At 43.3% G+C, this 23395-nt stretch overlaps 1 protein-coding gene and 1 pseudogene across 1 annotated transcript; one reads left to right on the top strand and one right to left on the bottom strand.

Annotated features, from left to right (window-relative positions):
- Positions 1–304: 304 nt before the first annotated feature.
- Positions 305–3714, top strand: LOC121580896 (class E basic helix-loop-helix protein 22-like). Its single transcript, XM_041896055.2, has one exon. The coding sequence runs from the start codon at positions 1544–1546 to the stop codon at positions 2231–2233; it is 690 nt and encodes a 229-aa protein (XP_041751989.1). The 5' UTR covers positions 305–1543; the 3' UTR covers positions 2234–3714.
- A 76-nt stretch (positions 3715–3790) lies between these two features.
- LOC121580895 lies at positions 3791–21220 on the bottom strand (annotated as a pseudogene).
- Positions 21221–23395: the final 2175 nt, after the last annotated feature.

Below are 23395 nucleotides of genomic sequence, written 5' to 3' on the forward strand. Positions count from 1 at the left end.
AGTTAGTCAAATTCCTGCCCTGCTAGAGCTGCCCCGGTCAACTGTAAGTGCTGTTATTGTGAAGTGGAAACGTCTAGGAGCAACGGCTGAGCTGCGAAGTGGTAGGCTACACAAGCTCACAGAACAGGACCGCCGAGTGCTGAAGCCTGTAGCGCGTAAAAATCATCTGTCCTCGGTTGCAACACTCACTACCGAGTTCCAAACTGCCCCTGGAAGCAACGTCAGCACAATAACTGTTCATCGGGAGCTTCATGAAATGGGGTTTCCATGGCTGAGCAGCCGCGCAGCATTTCACTGTACTGTTTTACACCTGCTGTATCCTGTGCATGTGACAAAACGTTGAAAACTTGGACATGCTGAGGAGAGTCCCTTGTGAATTGGATGTACCAGAAGAGATCAGGAGATACTGATAGTGTAGTTACAGCTGAGCGCTACCAGGTATCCTTCAAGGGCAGTAACATGTCCACTGCTGGGCAGCAGCCTCTTCACCTCTGCAATCTGAAAAAGTAGTAATAGTTTTTATAATTAATTAATAACTTTATAATAACTAATAGGCTAACATCCAGACAAAGAGAATAAGGAAACCCTAGGCCCTATACCGTACCAAAATACCATGCAGCATGGAGCATCAAGTCAATGTGCCATTATGGTTAATGTATAGAAGAAGAATAGACTTATAGACTTTATGTTCCATCCACTGTAGCTGAGAAGTCTCATAATTGTGGGCCTCTGCACTAAGGGAGGAGCTTATGGTATAATAAATTGTTTAGTTGAACTGGTAGAGGGATTCCTTGTGAAATACTCCCCTTGTCTGTTTGATATTTGGAACTATGAAATGTCTCTATTACAGAATGTTGTCTTTTCCCTAAGCATTTCAAAATTATACTTTGGCAGAAATATATTACATTTTCAGGCCAAATTAAGCTCATCTGACAAATAAAATAATATCCCCACATCTGAGTTTCTGAAAGAAAGGCACAGACCAGTAGCCTATGGACTAGTCCAATATACACCTGGGCTATGCTGCCCAATGCCACAAATAGTTATCTTTACTATGCATTTAAAACAGTAGTCAAGTCAAGTCAACTCATTTGTTTTATGATTTAAACCAATGATTGACACGGGGTGCAACTATGATCATCAACCCTGTCATGACAGCGCACATTAACGTAAACGATTGGCAATGGCATCACAATGTAGCCTATTACGCATGGGTTGTAGTCTCGATTTGGTCCATAAAATAAACGTCTCACTCCTGCCTGGAGTTAATCAAGTAGAAAATTGCCTGGCTCATGCTTTTCCTAATGTGTTCTTTCATTATCTCGTGAAGGTGAACGTCGAGGGCGCACGGTACTGTGTCATATTAAACAGTCACTGGACAAGTGTAACATCAAGATTTACTTAAGCGGCGGGCAGAAACCACGGCAATCACAAGCGGTCGAGAAAGGGTTGGGGATAGGAACCACTGACTCAACAGGACTGCGCACAGAGAACGCTGTAGTGGCGAGACCTTCAGAAAGATCCAGCGCTTCGACGCAAAAGGATGGATTCTTTCAGATCGGGCTCCAGCATAGGACTGTCTCCCTCTCCCAGAGACCGACAATCACCCATCAGTTTTGATCAGGAGCACTCACAACCGGGAACAATGGCCGGAGGTCGGGCGGAAACACGTGGCTTCCCATCCGAATCGTTGTGCGTAAAGTACGGGGAATTTTTAAAGCACACGGCTGCAGCCGCAGCAACGGCGGAGAGCAGTGGTGGGGAGCAGAGTCAGGATGATGACAGTGATGGAATTGGCAGGAGTGACATGGTGCTTTTTCCTGAGGAAAGGCTCATGGCATCAATGGCTAAATGTGACGCAGCAGGTAAGAAACACAAAGAGCAGAAGGTGCTGAGGCTCAACATTAACGCCCGGGAGAGGAGGAGAATGCACGACCTGAACGACGCGCTCGATGAACTGCGGTCGGTGATCCCCTACGCGCACAGCCCATCCGTACGGAAGTTATCCAAAATAGCCACTTTGCTCCTCGCCAAAAACTACATCCTCATGCAGGCACAAGCACTTGACGAGATGAGAAGACTTGTCAGTTATCTTAACCATGGACCTGGCGTTACTGCTGCGAATGCTGCTGGTGCACCCGGATTAGGGGTCTATGACCAGCAGACAGGATACCCGTTCTCTACTGGGATTCCGGACCCTTTCAATAGCAATGCAAATCTCTTCAATAAATAAACATTTCAACCATAAACCTTTAACAGGTGTGTCCGACGCTAACATGGAACTTCAAGCTTTGTGCGCACAACTGAATTGATGGGACCAGAATGACTGACAGAAGTAATCACATATTACCAGAACATGGAGTCCTATACTGTATAGGACTCTGTTCTGCATGGTGCTTACGTTTCGAAGATAGTTGTTTTGCAAAATCTAACAAAATGACAGCCAACATGGTCAAAAATGGTTAGCCTTTAACAAATTATGTTTAGTCTTATTTAACCATTATGTCCTACAGTACATTCATTTTCTTCAGTTTGATTAGATGTTCAATGGATAAATTGTATTGGTGACATAAGAGATGGTATGGTCTGTTTTCCAGTAGCCTATACCTCAATGAATGGGCTATGTACAACCAAACCCAAATTAGTTAGTTACAAAGAGAGCAATTGTGACTATTGGGTGAAATTAATAGGTAGCCTATAGGCCTAAATTTCAATCTTAAATTGAGGAATTTGATAATGATATTGTTTTTACCATCGAGGACCACTTTCAAAGTGTTTTAATTAATACTTTTAAGTGCTATCCTCCACATTGTACATTTTGTTGTAGGCCTATATGTCTTTTACCCAAATAAATTCAATACAAATATTTCCATACATGTAATTTGGTCATTAATTGTGTAATTTACATTTCCCTAAATACTATTTAATAATGCCTTTGACAAACATAAATGGAGTCGTTTCATTACCAGGGACAGCATTAATGACAAACAACAATCAGAACATTGTACTCCCACTCAATTGAGTTGGTCAAACAAAATAATTCCTCTGAGCATATAGTTAACCTTGCAGATTCACTGGATACATTAAGAGAATAGGTCACTATTGGTAAAAGGACTAAAATTACTGCCACATGCAGAACTGATTTGTCCAGTTTTTATTTCAAGAATTGTAAATAGTAAGTACCCTGTAGGACTCTTGAAATAGGAAAGACATTTGAATGTATAACTTTAAATGGTTGGTTATTTGGTTAATGTTATAGAAAAATGAAACGAATACATAAGTCATCAAATGTTTTAGGGACACCACCATCTAATACATAAAGCTTTTATCACATTGTACTATACCCTGTAATATAGTTCAACTATTTTATTCAACTACTGTTGTACAGTATAGATCAGGGATGGGGCCCCCCTCTTGACAGTGGAGAGAGAAATTGAAGTTTTTGAGTTAATTTCCTGCAATTCTACACATTTTGTCATGGGGTGGAGAGAAATGTTTGCCATTTTTATTACGATATCTCAGTTAGAGTGACTAACAAAATCAATGGGGGCCCCCCGATCGGTAATTCAACCATGATTACTACAGGTCAAGATAGCTGGCTAGACTAACTTACAATAAATTAAAACATTTGCTGACAAGGGCTAATTGAGTGACTGACATAAGAGAGAAACTGCTGATGCACAACCACATTTCGAAATTGAACCGTGTGTATTCTACTATTCTAACTCTCAACAGTAAGTTGAGACCAACAGTTTTTTTCTTGTTTTGGGACATTGATCCAGGGCCCCTATACCCTGGTATATATGGTTTTATAATGCAAGGCATAATAAACATTAACATATTTTTAGCATTCAAATAAATACTGTTATTAACAGCAAAAACTGTTAACTGTAAGTAATTAATGGATCATTCTGTCCTATGGAATAAAACACCAAAGGTCCCTAGCTAGCAGATTCACCAGTCCTGCCCACTGTTAGAGCCTGCCTAATATAATACACTGACAAATTAGCAATGCATTGCTGTTCAGTCAATAGCTTCTCGTGTGAACAATCATCCATGGGTGTGTCCCAAATGGCACCCTACTGCCAATATAGTGCAGTAATTTTGACCAAAGCCGTATGGGCCCTGGTCTGAAGTAGTGCACTATGTAGGGAATAAATAAGGTACCATTCGGGATGTAACCTATGAGAAAATAGACAAATCCATTAGCCACACAGGGCTCATCCGTCTAGTGTTTGTTCATATATAGATGTCCTCCTCTCAGGCCCGACGTGGCCTGTAGCGGATCTGGACGTCAGTGGCAGGTAGCAGGATGCCCAGGCCAGCACGGCTGGGGTCCAGGGTACACGGCTCCTGCCCTTCCACCACCTCCACGTCAAAGTAGAGCAGTAGCAGAGACAGGAACTGCTTTATCTCATTCACCGCAAAGTACCTTCCTGGGCACTTAGTGGAGCCCGAGCCGAAAGACATCCGGTAGTACTTCAGCTTCTGGCCGTCCTTATAGAAGTCAGTCTTTTCCTTTCCGTCTTCGATGTATCGGTCAAACTTGTAGATCTGTTGGAGGGGTAATATAAATAAGTGAGTAGGCCTTTATTTTCTTGTGCCTTATAATAAAGGGTAATTTTCCAGAAAAGTTTCCATTTTGCTTAGTCACAGTTCATGGCAAGGTTATCACCAGTCACACCCTGATTACATTAGCATGCATGGTGTGACCTTCTGAAGGCCAGTGGGTGAATTCAATCACTCAGAGTCCATGCATTCTGCTCATTAATCTAACCTGGGGACACACACGCACGCACCAAACAGCAGGGGGTGTGGGATGGTGGAGGAAGGCACTTCAGCAGATCAACAAAACCCCCAGACCAGACTAGACACAGTGAAGGTGAGAGAAAGCCTACAGCCATTCTAGGACGCCCACAGAATCTGAACGACTGGTCTTCTTTACCTCTGGATTCTCGTAGATCTCGGGGTCCATGTGCATGCTCTGGGGATACAGGGAGATGATATCTCCTTTCCTCACTCCGATTGAGCGCTCTCCCTCCAGCCGCAAGCCGAAGTCCTCCTGGGCCACGCGGATGTTCATGGAGGCTGAAGACAGCCGCAGACTCTCATTTATGGAGCTCTCTGAGAACACAACACAGAACAGTTCAGTTAGTCACCATGCATTTTTGTTTTGTAGTTACCAACATTGCCATGGGTTTTGTTTTGGCCTATCTGAACATATATAAAAAAAAAAAAAGTACCTTGAGTGGCCCAATACTGACTCACTACATACATATACTCACACAGGAGGGAAATCTTTGAGACTTGAAGGGCTATTAGTTAGAAATATGAATTGCTCTAGCAAAATGGCTAAAACACAAGCTGAGTAATCGTAAGTCATACATAGTTTTATTTCCACATGCATACATAAAGGAATCCTGACTAGCAGTGTTTTTCATTAAAACCATTACAATCTTAAGAGAAAACACTATAGGCCAAAGAGAGAAGAATATGAAATGTAGCTACTGTAAGTACTAAGTACTCAACCAACCCCCTATCACTTATAAGACCAAACAGATGTGAAACAGATATTCCACTGTGTTCCCCTTAGGGAGATAAATCATTAGTGTGAGAGAGAGAGGGAGCCACAGAGAATCTACACCAGTGGCATTTGTCCCCGAGCATGCAGTTGTCAGACGAGATGAGGCTACAGTCCGCATGGTGGGTGCAGCAGCGTGATCTAATGTGACAGGTACAGAGTCTGGAGGGATCCTTTTGGGGGGTGGGGACAGGAGGATTTGCCCTAAATTGTACACACAGACCAACACACAGAGCACCTGCCACTACAGAGTAGGAGTGTAATAAGAAGACCTCTATGCTGTTTGTATAGTCAGACATACAAAGGATCGGAAGGCCCTCTCAAAGCCACACTACCATTGACTCAACTGAACCCTGCCTGTGCTTGCGGCTGAGACCATTTAATACAATCATAGAGAAAAAAAACAACAGAAAATGCTAAGGGAAAATTTGGACGCTGCAGACAAACCTAATCTCTTATGACAGTCCATTAGCGGATTTGGCTGTGGGTGCTGAGATTAAGACCAACCTAACGATGATACATTTTAACAATAACCTACCCAGATACAGTAGGCTGTCCAGCTGTTCTCTGGTGAAGGCGATGTCTCCGTTGTGGTCTGCTTCTATTCCTGAGACCTGCAGGACACCATGGATCTCCTCACGCACCACTGCAAGGGCCTCTGGGTGCGTCACCAGGTAATACATGGCCCAAAAGGTGGCTGGAACTGTGTTTCCCACCGAAGCCCATAGAATGGCAAAATGATGAGCTGGGGCAGGTAAAGGTAAGAAAGAGTTATATTTAAATCAAATCTATCTATACAAATTTGCAGATGTTAACACAGGTGCAGTGAAATGCTTGAATTTATAGCTGTAACAGTGCAGTAATACACACACAATCCCCAAAAATATTTGAAGAAAAAATTAAGAAATATCAGAACGAGCAATGGCAGATTCTGAAATGTATATGAATATATAATTTATATATATAAATAATAACAAATGTATATAAATATAAATGTATATAAATATATATGTACATATAATGGTGTGTATAGACAGTATGGACAGTGTATGAATAGAAAAGGTGTGTAAAGCAGTAGTTGTATAGGATGAGACATGACTAGAATACAGTATATACATATAAAGTGGGTAAAACAGTATGTAAACATTATTAAAGTGACCAGTGTTCAATGACTATGTACAGTGAGGGAAAAAAGTATTTGATCCCCTGCTGATTTTGTACGTTTGCCCACTGACAAAGAAATGATCAGTCTATAATTTTAATGGTAGGTTTATTTGAACAGTGAGACAGAATAACAAAAAAAAATCCAGAAAAACGCATGTCGAAAATTGTATACATTGATTTGCATTTTAATGAGGGAAATAAGTATTTGACCCCCTCTCAATCAGAAAGATTTCTGGCTCCCAGGTGTCTTTTATACAGGTAACGAGCTGAGATTAGGAGCACACTCTTAAAGGGAGTGCTCCTAATCTCAGCTTGTTACCTGTATAAAAGACACTTGTCCACAGAAGCAATCAATCAATCAGATTCCAAACTCTCCACCATGGCCAAGACCAAAGAGCTCTCAAAGGATGTCAGGGACAAGATTGTAGACCTACGCAAGGCTGGAATGGGCTACAAGACCATCGCCAAGCAGCTTGGTGAGAAGGTGACAACAGTTGGTGTGATTATTCGAAAATGGAAGAAACACAAAATAACTGTCAATCTCCCTCGGCCTGGGGCTCTATGCAAGATCTCACCTTGTGGAGTTGCAATGATCATGAGAACGGTGAGGAATCATCCCAGAACTACACAGGAGGATCTTGTCAATGATCTCAAGGCAGCTGGGTCCATAGTCACCAAGAAAACAATTGGTAACACACTACGCTGTGAAGGACTGAAATCCTGCAGCGCCCCCTGCTCAAGAAAGCACATATACATGCCCGTCTGAAGTTTGCCAATGAACATCTGAATGATTCAGAGGAGAACTGGGTGAAAGTGTTGTGGTCAGATGAGACCAAAATCGAGCTCTTTGGCATCAACTCAACTCGCCGTGTTTGGAGGAGGAGGAGGAATGCTGCCTATGACCCCAAGAACACCATCCCCACCGTCAAACATGGAGGTGGAAACATTATGCTTTGGGGTGTTTTTTCTGCTAAGGGAACAGGACAACTTCACCGCATCAAAGGGACAATGGACGGGGCCATGTACCGTCAAATCTTGGGTGAGAACCTCCTTCCCTCTGCCAGGGCATTGAAAATGGGTCGTGGATGGGTATTCCAGCATGACAATGACCCAAAACACACGGCCAAGGCAACAAAGGAGTGGCTCAAGAAGAAGCACATTAAGGTCCTGGAGTGGCCTAGCCAGTCTCCAGACCTTAATCCCATAGACAATCTGTGGAGGGAGCTGAAGGTTCGAGTTGCCAAACGTCAGCCTCCGAAACCTTAATGACTTGGAGAAGATCTGCAAAGAGGAGTGGGACAAAATCCCTCCTGAGATGTGTGCAAACCTGGTGGCCAACTACAAGAAACGCCTGACCTCTGATTGCCAACAAGGGTTTTTCCACCAAGTACTAAGTCATGTTTTGCAGAGGGGTCAAATACTTATTTCCCTCATTAAAATGCAAATCAATTTATAGCATTTTTATGGATTTTTTTGTTGTTATTCTGTCTCTCACTGTTCAAATAAACCTACCATTAAAATTATAGACTGATCATGTCTTTGTCAGTGGGCAAACGTACAAAATCAGCAGGGGATCAAATACTTTTTTCCCTCACTGTACATAGGGCAGCAGTCTCTAAGGTGCAGGGTAGAGTACCGGGTGGTAGCCGGCTAGTAACAGTGACTCAGGGCAGGGTACTGGGCAAGAGTTACCCAGAGTTACTCGGTAAGAGTTACAACTGAGGTTTGGAATGTCCTTGTTGAAGTCAAAGTAGTACATTTTATGTTGTAGGTGCATACAGAGAGGGAAAGCATCTACATGGTGACATGTGTTTACGTTGGTTATTACTGTGTAGGTATAAGGGCATATAGTAAAGGTAAGGTTAAGTGTTACTGAGATACAGTAGGTTTACATACCGGTAGTCAAATTTAGGAAGTAAGATAAAGTGCTGCATAGAAATGTATAAAAAAGGCCAGGTGCTACAGGATATCAACTGTGTTTACCTGCTTTATCTACGTCTCCCATGCTGTCATACTGTTCAAACAGTGCTGCTCTTTCCTTTATGAACCCTGAGGTGTTGGACCATCGAGACATTCTCTGAGGGTGGAAGTAGTTGATCAGTTTATCTCGGATGGCCTTGGTTCCTCCCAGCAGAGAGATTGGGATCCTGGCAATGAGGAGGGGGAACATGGTGTCGAACTTGACAAAGTCCTCTCGAAGCGTCACCATTCCGCTGTGTCTGCTGGTGTGGGCAGGCTTGCCAAAGATGGTCAGGAAAGTAGCCTCAAACATGATTGAATTGCAGAATTGGTACACACTTTCAGTCCTCCACTCGCTCTCCCCACTCAGGTAGTCTTGTCGGAACACAAACATAAGATTTCCCATCATGCTCTCTGTCAGGTTATCGAGGTTCTCGCCCTGTAGAAGACGGAAGGACCTCTGGATGTGCTCGTCCATGCCGGGGAACTTGCCGCTCCTGACAGGGGGGTAGCCGAACGTCATGGGGGCCACTTGGTCAGAAAACTCATGGAAGTCCAGCTGTTTTCGATGTTTGATGACGTACGGATACAGCAACGGATTCATTATGAAGGTCATGTATTTGCCTGAGAGGAAATGTGAGGACAGGATTGTATTTCAATAGACATGAAACATGTGTACTGTCTAATCATATTGTTTGTAACTTTACTGTTATTAAATACCATTTAAAGAAGCACAATACATGATATACAGTGAGGGAAAAAAGTATTTGATCCCCTGCTGATTTTGTACGTTTGCCCACTGACAAAGACAAGATCAGTCTATAATTTTAATGGTAGGTTTATTTGAACAGTGAGAGACAGAATAACAACAATAAAATCCAGAAAAACTCATGTCAAAAATGTTATAAATTGATTTGCATTTTAATGAGGGAAATAAGTATTTGACCCCTCTGCAAAACATGACTTAATACTTAGTGGCAAAACCCTTGTTGGCAATCACAGAGGTCAGACGTTTCTTGTAGTTGGCCACCAGGTTTGCACACATCTCAGGAGGGATTTTGTTCCACTCTCTTTGCAGATCTGTGTTTTGGGTCATTGTCATGCTGGAATACCCATTGACGACCCATTTTCAATGCCCTGGCTGAGGGAAGGAGGTTCTCACCCAAGATTTGATGGTACATGGACCCGTCCATCGTCCCTTTGATGCGGTGAAGTTGTCATGTCCCCTTAGCAGAAAAACACCCCAAAGCATAATGTTTCCACCTCCATGTTTGATGGTAGGGATGGTGTTCTTGGGGTCATAGGCAGCATTACTCCTCCTCCAAACACGGCGAGTTGAGTTGATGCCAAAGAGCTCCATTTTGGTCTCATCTGACCACAACACTTTGACCCAGTTCTCCTCTGAATCATTCAGATGTTCATTGGCAAACTTCAGACGGGCCTGTATATGTGCTTTCTTGAGCAGGGGGGACCTTGCGGGCGCTGCAGGATTTCAGTCCTTCACGGCGTAGTGTGTTACCAATTGTTTTCTTGGTGACTATGATCCCAGCTGCCTTGAAATCATTGACAAGATCCTCCTGTGTAGTTCTGGGCTGATTCCTCACTGTTCTCATGATCATTGCAACTCCACGGGGTGAGATCTTGCATGGAGCCCCAGGCCAAGGGAGATTGACATGTCTTTTGTGTTTCTTCCATTTTCGAATAATCACACCAACTGTTGTCACCTTCTCACCAAGCTGCTTGGCGATGGTCTTGTAGCCCATTCCAGCCTTGTGTAGGTCTACAATATTGTCCCTGACATTCTTGGAGAGCTCTTTGGTCTTGGCCATGGTGGAGAGTTTGGAATCTGATTGATTGATTGCTTCTGTGGACAGATGTCTTTTATACAGGTAACAAGCTGAGATTAGGAGCACTCCCTTTAAGAGTGTGCTCCTAATCTCAGCTCGTTACCTGTATAAAAGATACCTGGGAGCCAGAAATCTTTCTGATTGAGAGGGGGTCAAATACTTATTTCCCTAATTAAAATGCAAATCAATTTATAACATTTTTGACATGCGTTTTTCTGGATTTTGTTGTTGTTATTCTGTCTCTCACTGTTCAAATAAACCTACCATTAAAATTATAGACTGATCATTTCTTTGTCAGTGGGCAAACGTACAAAATCAGCAGGGGATCAAATACTTTTTTCCCTCACTGTACATTTTATCAAAAAAATTCAGCAATATACACTACCAGTCAAAAGTTTGGACACATCTACTCATTCAAGGGTTTTTCTTAATTTTTTACTTTTTTTTTTACATTGTAGAATAACAGAGAAGACATCAAAACTATGAAATAACACATATGGAATCATGTAGTACCAAAAAAAGTGTTAAACAAATCTAAATATATTGTGACGTCACGAGAGGCTACACAGCTTTCAGCGGGATTGCTCAAGTAGTGCAAGGAGACAAGGTTCAAACAAAACAAGGATTTTATTATAGGTCTTGGGAAATTAACGAAAATATAACAAAATTCTGTTCTCTTGTGGCTCTTTAAGGGTTAACAGTTCAGGGATGTCTCTTCCACATCCAAAATCATAATTCTCACTCGCTCAGATAACTTTTCCCCAGCCTTACTGTAGTCCACGTTGCAGCTAGTGGCCAACCCAGCAAAAAGTCCTTCCAAATGTCTCTCACGTATTTCCACAGGTGCATATATCCAAAGGTGAGTATTTCCCAAAGGTAAGTATCTCCAAATCCTTATATTCCTCATGGAAGTGGACGTGCAGCACTCTTGTCCTCCAGAGAGCCCAGGTTGGAGACTGTGTCTCTTCCCTTCCCACCCACTCCCTCAGTGTGTCTCTTCCCTTCCAAACCTTCAGCTCATCAGCTCCTCATTTGTTTCAGCTGCGTGGGAAGATTGGCCATAGAGGGGTGGAGTTCCCGACCATACCAGCAGATGGAGCCATAGCTGTCTGGGTTTGCAGCCACCTCAGGGGATGTAACGTCCCTCCAGGACACAGCCTCTCGTGACATCACACATCCCCCTCCCGGGACCGACGTCCTCGTTGGGTAAAGGCAGCGAAGAAGGCATCACGCCGGGAGAGGGCGTCCGCATTGCCGTGGTGCTTGCCAGCCCTGTGGACAACAGAAAAGTTAAACGGTTGCAAGCTCAAAAACCATCTGGTTACTCTACTGTTTGATTCCTTGTTCTTGGCCATCCACTGCAGAGGGGCGTGATCAGATACCACCATGAAACGTCGGCCCAGGAGATAGAACCGAAGGGACTCCAGGGCCCAGACTACAGCCAGACATTCTTTCTCCACCGTTGAATAGTTCTTCTCTCTTGGAAGTAACTTTCTGCTTAGGTAGAGAATGGGATGTTCTTCACCGTCATGTGCCTGGGTGAGGACAGCACCCAGACCCACCTCCGAAGCATCCGCTTGGACAATGAATTCCTTCTTGAAGTCTGGTGCCTGGGACGTCTTCTTCACTGGAGAACGGAGCGCTTTCCTGGGCTGCGTTCTCTTCTCCCGTATCCGGACCAGTCTCGGTGTCGGTCTGGGCACCTGCCATCCCTATCAGAGCCCGGGCGGGAGTGAGTAACTCGGAGGATTGCACCGGAGCCTTCCCAGGATGAGTCTTGCCTCTCCGTTTCCGAGGTACTCGGGTTATCCTCTCCTGAGACTCTCTCCAGAGTGGGTAAAGGCTGGGCAGTCTCGTCCAATTAGGACAGGGACGGGAGGGGAATCAACCACCCCGCCGTCGTGTGTATGGTTCCCCGTGTGCTGGTCATTGTAAGTTCAGTAATGGGGTATTCTCTGGTGTCCCCATGGACACAGGAAACTGGGAGGACTTTCCCGGGGTCAGAGCACGTTGGGCCCACCAAATCCTTACGCACCAGGGTGGCCCGGCTACCAGAATCCAGTAAGGCCTCCACATCATGGTGATTCACAGTTACCGGGCAGGTGGGGGGTCGATCTGGGCCGCCATCTACGACTCCCAAGAGCGAGGCAAAACGGTGTGTGGGTGCTGAGCTGGAGGACTCCGCAGTGGGCATAGGTTCATCGGCTGGTTTCCCCACACTGCCAGGAGATATGTCCCATCTCCCCACACCGGTAACACTGTCGAAGTTTCCCCCTCCTGGTGTACTCTTCTTGGACCCGCCTGGTTTCTGGTTCCCCCTGGAGCCGGGATAAGTCCTGACGTGGCTGGGTTCGAGACCTTGGGGGTCCTTTGGACGGGTTCTTCCCATTTGTGGTGGGGCCGCCCTCCTGGGGTCTTTTCGGGAAGCATTCAGCATCTCCGCTGTGGCCTGGTACTTTTCCACAGCTTCCACGGTCAGATCAGCCGTGGTCAAGGCCTGTTGACTGATGAACCGTTTTGCCTCATAAGGCAGGGCGCGTAGGTAACGATCCACAACAACGGCCTCCACCACCGCCGCTGCTGTATTCCTCTGCGGATCCAGCCATTTCCTGCGATTCGGACAAGTTCATGCATCTGCGCCCGAGGAGGTTGGTCTGGTTGGAAGGTCCAGCTGTGAAAGCGCTGGGCCATACCAAACTTTGTGAGTCCATATCTGCTGAGGATCTCAGACTTCAGGGCATCATAGTCAGTAACCTGGTCAGGGCCCAGGTCCCGGACAGCATTCAGCGATTCCCCGGTTAGAAAGGGGGGCTAACAGACCAACCCACTGTTGCTTGGGCCAGGCTTCCCTAGTGGCCGTGGCCTCAAATGCATGCAGGTATGCCTCAATGTCATCGGTAGCTCCCATCTTAGATATAAAGTCACTTGCCTTTATTGGGCGGGTATTTTGGACCACCCTCTGTCTCGGCAACTGCAATTCCTCTGCCTTCAGAAGGTTGGCTTTCTTTTGCTCCTCCAAGAGAGCCACGTTTGCTTGCATCTGGGCTTGCTGGCCAGCAACAAGGGCTTTCAATATGTCCTCCATTTCAGTCGGCGGGGAGCCTACGGCCAACTTGGAAAACTGGGTGATCAAACCTTCGGTATCCTCCTCTGACATGCACTATTAACGCTTGAGGATGCCCGTGTTCTCCACCATCTGTGACGTCACGAGAGGCTACACAGCTTTCAGCGGGATTGCTCAAGTTAGTGCAAGGAGACAAGGTTCAAACAAAACAAGGATTTTATTATAGGTCTTGGGAAATTAACGAAAATATAACAAAATTCTGTTCTCTTGTGGCTCTTTAAGGGTTAACAGTTCAGGGATGTCTCTTCCACATCCAAAATCATAATTCTCACTCGCTCAGATAACTTTTCCCCAGCCTTACTGTAGTCCACGTTGCAGCTAGTGGCCAACCCAGCAAAAAAGTCCTTCCAAATGTCTCTCACGTATTTCCACAGGTGCATATATCCAAAGGTGAGTATTTCCCAAAGGTAAGTATCTCCAAATCCTTATATTCCTCATGGAAGTGGACGTGCAGCACTCTTGTCCTCCAGAGAGCCCAGGTTGGAGACTGTGTCTCTTCCCTTCCCACCCACTCCCCTCAGTGTGTCTCTTCCCTTCCAAACCTTCAGCTCATCAGCTCCTCATTTGTTTCAGCTGCGTGGGAAGATTGGCCATAGAGGGGTGGAGTTCCCGACCATACCAGCAGATGGAGCCATAGCTGTCTGGGTTTGCAGCCACCTCAGGGGATGTAACGTCCCTCCAGGACACAGCCTCTCGTGACATCACAATATTTATATTTGAGATTCTTCAAAAGCCACCCTTTGCCTTGATGACAGCTTTGCACACTCTTGGCATTCTCTCAACCAGCTTCATGAGGTAGTCACCTGGAATGCATTTCAATTAACAGGTGTGCCTTCTTAAAAGTTAATTTGTGGAATTTCTTTCCTTCTTAATGCGTTTGAGAAAATCAGTTGTGTTGTGACAAGGTAAGGGGAGTATACAGAAGATAGCCCTATTTGGTAAAAGACCAAGTCCATATAATAGCAAGAACAGCTCAAATAGGCAAAGAGAAATGACAGTCCATCATTACTTTAAGCCATGAAGGTCAGTCAATACGGAATATTTCAAGAACTTTGAAAGTTTCTTCAAGTGCAGTCGCAAAACCATCAAGCACTATGATGAAATTGGCTCTCATGAGGACCACCACAGGAATGGAAGACCCAGAGTTACCTCTGCTGCAGAGGATAAGTTCATTCAGAGTTACCAGCCTTAGAAATTGCAGCCCAAATAAATGCTTCAGAGTTCAATTACAGACACATCTCAACATCAACTGTTCAGAGGGGACTGTGTGAATCAGGCGTTCATGGTCGAATTGCTGCAAAGAAACCACTACTAAAGGACACCAATAAGAAGAAGAGACCTGCTTGGGCCAATAAACACAAGCAATGGACATTAGACCGGTGGAAATGTGTCCTTTGGTCTGGAGTCCAAATTTGAGATCTTTGGTTCAAACCGCCGTGACTTCGTGAGATGCGGTGTGGGTGAACGGATGATCTCCGCATGTGTAGTTCCCACCGTAAAGCATTGAGGAGGTGGTGTTATGGTGTGGGGGTGCTTTGCTGGTGACACTGTCTGTGATGTATTTAGAATTCAAGGCACACTTAACCAGCATGGCTAACACAGCATTCTGCAGCGATACGCCATCCCCTCTGGTTTGGGCTTAGTGGGACTATAATCTGTTTTTCAACAGGACAATGACCCAACACACCTCCAGGCTGTGTAAGGCCTATTTTACCAAGAAGGAGAGTGATGGAGTGCTGCATCAGATGACCTGGCCTCCACAATCTCCCGGCCTCAACCCAATTGAGATGGTTTGGGATGAGTCGGACGGCAGAGTGAAGGAAAAGCAGCCAACAAGTGCTCAGCATATGTGGGAACTCCTTCAAGACTGTTGGAAAATCATTCCAGGTGAAGCTGGTTGAGAGAATGCCAAGAGTGTGAAAAACGGGTCATCAAAGCAAAGGGTGGCTATTTGAAGTATCTCAAATATATTTTGATTTGTTTAACACTTTTTTGGTTAACACATGTTTTTTCATAGTTTAAGTCTTCACTATTATTCTACAATGTAAAAAAAAAAAGTAAAACTAAAGAAAAACCCTTGAATGAGTAGGTGTGTCCAAACTTTTGACTGGTACTGTACATTTGCTCCTTTTTGAACCATGCTATGATAAAATGTATACACTAATATTTATTACCCACCAGCAATCAGCACAGTAAATACATCTCCATGTTTCTCCTTATGTGCTGCAAGAAATCCATGTGCATTCTTTCCAAACTCCAAAGCCTTCCCAAGGAATGGAATCCAACCATTTATAAGTGGAGGCTCCCCATCTCTCCTATAAAAAGAGAAAAACATAAGAAATGTGTATTTTACATGAGGTAATATCAGATATACAGTATGTCATATCATCAACAAACATATCCACCTAAACATTTTCAGAAGAAATAAGAGATAAAACATAGATCTGACTGATTCAGATGCAATATAAATGCAAGCCTAAGTGATTAGAACTACTAACAACAAAGGAACTACTAACAACATCTTTGCAATATTCATGAGACAAGGTGTACAATGTGATCGGGTGTCTCTCAAACCTTCAAGGTGGACTGGTATCAGCTACCCTCATTCTCATTTACCACATACAGTGTAACAAACAAATACAGCAGCTACTGGTCAGCAAGGTATACTAAATAAATAATTTAAAGCCTGAAAACTGAGCACACAGACATGCCACAGAGCATCATTTCAGACCAAATTAGCTGACAGAGCAGGAATCACTCCAGGCCCTTACAAATGGTATCCAACAAACTGCTTTCAACAGCTGTATCTTAAGGGAATGCAGATGGAAACAATTACAAAGGCAATGTGGGAGTCCTGCATAGCAATGTCATAGCTCAGAGCGATTACAGGAAGAGATAGCTGACTATTTTCCCAGGGAAATCTAACACTGTAAATCTAACACTGCTGTTCTCTCTATCCATTTTTTACGGTTCTAATGAAATATTATCTTATCTTCCTATCGTGTGTGTATGGCTCCCTTTGAGGTTCTTATCTCAGCTAAGGTTACTATGGTTTATTTTATTTTCAAATCAACAAGCTTTGACAAACATTCGCAGCTCAAGACTATCAGAATCAGAGGCAACAAAAATATGTTTCTGTCCCTAGGCCAAGGAATGTCATGATCTATTAATAACTGTGGTGTTGGAGGGTGCAGTAAAAAATCATGCATACATTAGCTTTGGCCTAAAGAAATGCTGGAGGCACTTTTTTGATCCTGTCAACAGGACTTACACACACACACACACACACACACTGGGCCTTTCAACACACACTGACTGGACAGGCCTAATATTTACTACACTTAGAAGCTATGCCTAAGCACAAAACATTATTTCTCCTTTATTATGGATGATCTTGCGGTAGTGGCCAGAAAACGAATACAAAACTAGCTGCTTCAAAAAGCTATTATCAAAGATTTTGCTAACACTTAACGTAGAGAGGTGACATGTAGCATTCATAAAGCCTTTATAAGCATTACATAAAGAGTCATAATGCCTTTCATATTATGATTTTTGAAGCTTAGGTATATGTTTACCAATCAGGATTAATTTGACCAGTTAGAGGTAGCGCTGGTGAGACATTTGCTTATATAGTCTATAGCCACAGGGTGTGTACACTAGACTATTAGCATCCAGTGGCTGACCTAGGGGCACAATGTTACCCGTCATCTTCACCCTTATTTGCCCTATAGAAACACAATGTCAGTGGGTCATCATACTGATGAAATAGAGGCAACATTGTAAGGTGCATTATACTACAAAGCATTGTGCCATTGAACACAAATAGATAGGCTAACTGTTACATCATCCTTCCTGTGCTGTGTACTTGTTTTTGGAAACAACATGTCTTATGCAAGGAAGATACTGTATTTAGAGCTGACTTGATGCAGCACGGAGCAGTCTTCTGTTTCACAAAATAATGCATGAGATCAACTAACCAATACTAATCTGTGCAACGTCGGTACTAAACTAACTCATGTGTGCTTATCCATCCGAGGGTTAGTGTGGAGAGAGCGGGTCATGAGAGACGATCTGCTATTTGTGAGGCCTCAAGCTGACAAGTCTCAGCCGAGGCTTACTTGTTGTTGTTGTGCTTGTGCCCCCCACCTAGTCCACACTGCTGCCTGCCAGCCAGCCACTTGTCAGAAGCAATCAGGAAGTCTGATAGTGTCTGCCAGCAGTGAGCACATTTGGATAGGCCAGCATCAGAGTAAAGGCCCCATGCGTCAGTAACAATATTAGAACAGATGTCCACACTGCGGCAATGAGTATCAATTAGACCTGCCATTTATTTTCCCTTTCACATTTAACAAAATAAAATGATATGTAGAATATGGAATCCCATTTACCTTTACTGTTGAGGCCCTATTTGACTGCTTAGAGAGTATCGCTTCCTCCTGATTCGGCTCATAACGAGGCTCGAACCCAGGACCTCTGCCTTGCTAGTACACCTGAGTACACCTGACTAGGGCTGGTAGTCAAATTCCACGTGACCTTTTAGTCACGTAATTAGGCTTCTCCAAGCTATGATGCTGCTGCTGGTCATTAGTAGCCTACCAAACTTGCTAACTGCCTGGTACTCAGCACTCTATTGTCCCTCTAATCACTCTGACATCAATGCAAATGTAATCGAAAATCTAATCAAACACTTCATGAGAGCCCATGAGCTCATGTTGTGCAACATTTCTATAATTGCGTGAGAAAACAAGAGTGATTGCCTCTATTAAAAAGAGGATCCATCAGTTTCTATAGGTTAGGCCTACTATATTTATTTCTCATCTTTCCTAATAAGCACATTGCTTCTCTTTACAACAGGAGTACAGCCTACCTGGCTGGCATGAAAATGAACCACAGGAAAAGCGTCCTCCATTCCCTATTTAAGTGCATAAATGACATGTATTATTTTCCCCTGCTCCGGTTTCGAGACAGGTGCATGATAATGGTCCAAGATGAAAAGACAAGATGAAATTAAGAATAGTCTGATGGGTGACAATATTAGCCTATCACTTGTAAATGATATATTATCACTTGTGAATGATGCCCAGCTTGTGTGCAGTAAGGCAAGAAACAGTGCATGCCTTTTATAAATAACTTTTTCAAATCATAGTCACACACCTCATGTAGCCTAGCCCATAGGCCTATATGTTTTGATAAGGTTTGTATCACAACTAAAGTGGCCAAATAACTTCTTAAAATTAAGCACATTAATTTGCTTTACAACGGGTGTAGAGCCTAACTGGCATACATACGCAGTGTGTGAGTTTCAAGTTTGGGGAAGATAACTTTCACCATAAAAATGCACCTTTATTATAAAAGCATTAAATGCATAATCGAATTTGCGGTCATTTTTGAGAATTGTGTTTTCCTGCTAATTGATGGCATTTTGGAACATTCGCGCTTATAGCCTATTGCCGTGTGCGCATTGCCGCGCTTATAATGTGAAGAAATAACCTAATAGTTTATTAACATTTTAAGCTAAATGTTCTGATCTGTTGCACCAGCCTCATTGCTTAAAAAAGTTTTTCTGATGCTAGTGGTTGTATTCATTTGGGATCTATCGCATCCCACAACGGTCCCAGACTATGTTTGGAATATTTATTTCTTGCACAGAATAGGCCAAATGTGTACTATGGGGGATAGTAGATTGACATAGGCTAGTGCTTTTGCTGTTCGTTAGGCCTACTCATCTTGTTGGCTGACGAAAAGTAATTGTGGACAGTTCTTCCAATATCTTCAATATGTGCATTGGAATTGGATAAGGATGCGCACAGTTGTGTCCCCGATGTGTCTGTCTTCACTTGTAGCCTGTGAGAAAGACCCGATCACGTGACGGGCATTGGCTAATAGGAACTGAGATCTGAGAGAGCCATGTGAGTGAGAGGTGCTTTGGAGAACGCAGCCGGGAGAAGGGAATTATAATTATTATATTCAGCCCAAGGGCACAACGGCCACTGGCCGCAAAAGGCATGGATTTTTTTAGGGGACATTACATCCACACAAAGGGGATGCCTCCAGGAAATTCGAGGCATTATCAAGTGCTTGTCAAATTGTGAATGAGAGACTGATGAAGTGTGTGCAGCCTGCGCAAAAAACAAAGCAGAGCTCATGCCTTTCATGCAACTTTTTTCAAAACATCATTAGAGTCGCATCATGCAGTTAAAAATCTAAACATATAGCCCAACGTTTGTATCACAACTTAAGTTGGATAAATAACTCTAAATTAAGAGGACCATAACATGCACTTTCCTTTTGCGTAGATAAGATGAGCAGGGTGGGGAAAACTCAGAATGATGACTATCCTGGGTTCAAATACTATTATAAATCATTTCAAATACTTTCTGTGCTTGAGCTTGCTTGGCTTAATGGACAAATGGTCCCAAAACTGCAAACCCCGCCTATCTGGCACTCCAGGCAGTCTACTCTAGACTATAGAGCAAATGCTCAAAATATTAGAAAGAGTTAAAATTGTATTTTAACCCACCAGGTCTGATCCTCAAATCAAATCCTCAGTGAGTGCTCCTCTGGGAGCTGACCAGCCCAGTACAGACAATGCTGAAGGAAATGCCTTTAGAGACTGTTTGCGGCTGACCTACTTCTTACAGAGAACACAGTGAGTTGTACTCCCAAATGGCACCCTATTCCTATGTAGTGCACTACTTTTGACCAAAGAAAGAGCCATATAGGCCCTGGTCAGAAGTAGGGCACTATGAAGGTAATAGGGTGCCATTTGTGACACATCCAGTGTGTTTGCAGTCCCATGACCTGTCGATGCGCTCTGGATAAGCGCGTCCCTGCTAAATTACTAACATTTCCAAAATGTAAGACATTCATTAACTGCAACCAGCTGTCTTATGAAGAGGAAATAATAAAGGTATTTAAGATTATGCAAACTATGGTCAAACAGCAAACAAAATGTAAAGGACTGTTTGCTTGGTCAAATAGCTACACTCAGTGGCATACATAGGCTGCTGTCATAGAATATTTACATTGTTACAATACCATCTATATCCCTCAAACTCAGGACTGGACCTCTTAGCCCATTGTTCCCATCTAATCAGGGACTGTGAACTACGCTAAAATTGTTGTGCCGAATTTGAAAAACGCTGCTCATGTTCTTACACAAGACAGTCTGATGCTTTGTTCAAATAATCGACTGTTTGATATTAGTCACATAAAGAACTTGTGTTTAAGGAACGTGGCCAGGATTCTCCAACAAATATGTTGATCAGTTTCAAGTGTTTAGGCAAAAGTTTAATTCCTAGCATACAGCAACCAACGCGAACACCAACAAAGTTGAAATAAACTATAAATTCATTCGCCACTTGCCTTGTTCTTCCGAATCGCACGCTGAGTAAGTAGAGCGCCAAAAGCCAAGAAACAATGGTAAAACAAACTCTAACATTTCTTTGGAAAATGATCAGACATTCCTCAATGGAGAAAACCTCTGTAAATTGTAATCGATAGCTGAAGTGTCTGCTCTCAGTCATACTGCCAACCAGTTCCCGTTCGGCTTTGGTCACGTGGGTTCGCTCTTTCAGTCACCGATGTTAGGTACACACAGGGATACAAATCATTAAATATATTGAGTCAAAGTACAGACAGTAGACTACAGCAAAATACAACTAAATTGATTGAACATTAAATGTATTTCAATATGACTGAAAATAGGCCTATAGCCAAGCACTGTTTATGTTTGAATGCAGTCATCTCGGTTTTCTTTTTATACTTCACTTGTTTGTATCAATTGCAAAGACATTGGCAATTTTCTTCTGAAGTTATCTGCTGTCACATAGAGACAGATTAACCATGTGATTATATGTTTAGCGGTGATATTCTGTGTATGAAGTGACGCGGAGGGTAAAAAGCATTATGATGTATGTAGCTGTTTTATGAGTGGAGGCAGGCGTTAGATTACGAGCGTTTTAAATACAATGTTAATAATGATGGTTTTGGAAACAGCTCGGAGATTTAACAACGCTCCTACTAAGGTTCTAACGATTAATTTGAAGCCTTAAAATGGGCCCTGACCACTAGGCTATCTAACAAAGACCTGTATTATGCGGGACAATGTATCCTTTATTAGGCTACAGGAAGTCAGTAGTAGGCCTACATTCACAGATTTGATGAACGAAGCCTTGTCTATGTGTAGCAATGCTGTAGTGTTGAGCTCAATACATGTTTTTCTGGATTTTGTCTGCAGTCTAGTAAAGGTCTGACTGGGAAAAACCCAACTCCGACTTTCCGACCTGAAGATCACTGTAGTCATGATTTGAGCTAGTTGTTTCGCCGAGTTCCCAGTTGTCTTGAAAGCACCATATATCCTCTCGAACAGGGTTTCCCAAAATCGGTGCACGTTTTGTTTTTTGCCCTAGCACTACACAGCTGGTTCAAAAAATTTACTAATCATCAAGCTTTGATCATTTGAATCAGCAGTGTAGTGTTAGGGCAAAAATCAAAACGTGCACCCCTTGGGGTCCCAAGGACCGAGTTTGGGAAACGCTGCTCTAGAACATGGTATTATGCAATGCATTCACTCCTGCCTTGTTGCTGCATGTGCACAAACAGCTAGAAAACGGAGGCATAGGGCGTAGCCTACCTGGCTAGCCTACTACTGTAAACAAAGAACAATGGCATATCATTACTTTCACATAAAGGACATGTCATCATCAATGCATGCAGTTGCTGGAGGGTTGCTTTCTGATTAAAAAATAAAAACCTTCAATTTGGATTTAGCGGTATCTCAACTTTATACAGGCTTTAATCTCAGTTAGCCCAGAACTAAAATATTGCGTAATTTGGTCAGATCTGTCCACAAGAGATTATACAGAGTTAGAACCTTCAACAGTATCATTGATTGACATACTGTGCAGTATCACATCATCAAATCAAATTTTATTTGTCACATGCACCGAATACAACAGGTGAAATGCTTACTTACCTTACTGTGAAATGCTTACTTACGAAAAAAAGTAAGAAAAAAGGTGCTAAATAAACTAAAGGGAAAATAGTAACACAATAAATTAACAATAATTACGCTATATACAAGGGGTACTGGTACCGAGTCAATGTGTAGGGATACATACGGGTTAGTCGAGGTAATTGCGGTAATATGTACATGTAGGTAGGGGTAAAGTGACTATGCATAGATAATAAACAGAGAGTAGCAGCAGCATATGTGAAGAGTGTGAAGGAATGTGAATGCATATGTGTGTGTGTGGGGGCGTCAATATGCATGTCTGTTGGAGTTTCAGTGTAGTATGTGTGGTTAGAGCCCAGTGAGTGTACATCGGGCCTGTGCAAGAGAGTCAGTGCAAAAAATAAGAATAAATCAAAATTAAATAAGGGGGTCAATGCAAATAGTCAGGGTAACCATTTGATTAAATGTTCAGCAGTTTCATGGCTTGGGGTAGAAGCTATGTAGGCATTTTGGTCCCAGACCTGGCGCTCCGGTACCGCTTGCCATGCGGTAGCAGAGAGAACAGTCTTTGACAATTTTTAGGGCATTCCTCTGACACCGCCTGGTATAGAGGTCCTGGATGGCAGGAAGCTCGACCCCAGTGATGTGTTGGGCCATACGCACTACCCTCTGTAGCGCCTTGGGGTTGGATGCCGAGCAGTTGCTTTACCAAGCGGTGAGGCAACCAGTCAGGATGCTCCGATGGTGCAGCTGTAAACTTTTTG

Source organism: Coregonus clupeaformis, chromosome 14 (genome assembly GCF_020615455.1).
Source record: "Coregonus clupeaformis isolate EN_2021a chromosome 14, ASM2061545v1, whole genome shotgun sequence".
Lineage (NCBI taxonomy): Eukaryota > Metazoa > Chordata > Actinopteri > Salmoniformes > Salmonidae > Coregonus > Coregonus clupeaformis.

What these genes read in the sequence shown, in the direction of transcription:
- LOC121580896 (XM_041896055.2), top strand. Translation starts at nt 1,544, where the DNA reads ATGGATTCTTTCAGATCGGGCTCCAGCATAGGACTGTCTCCCTCTCCC.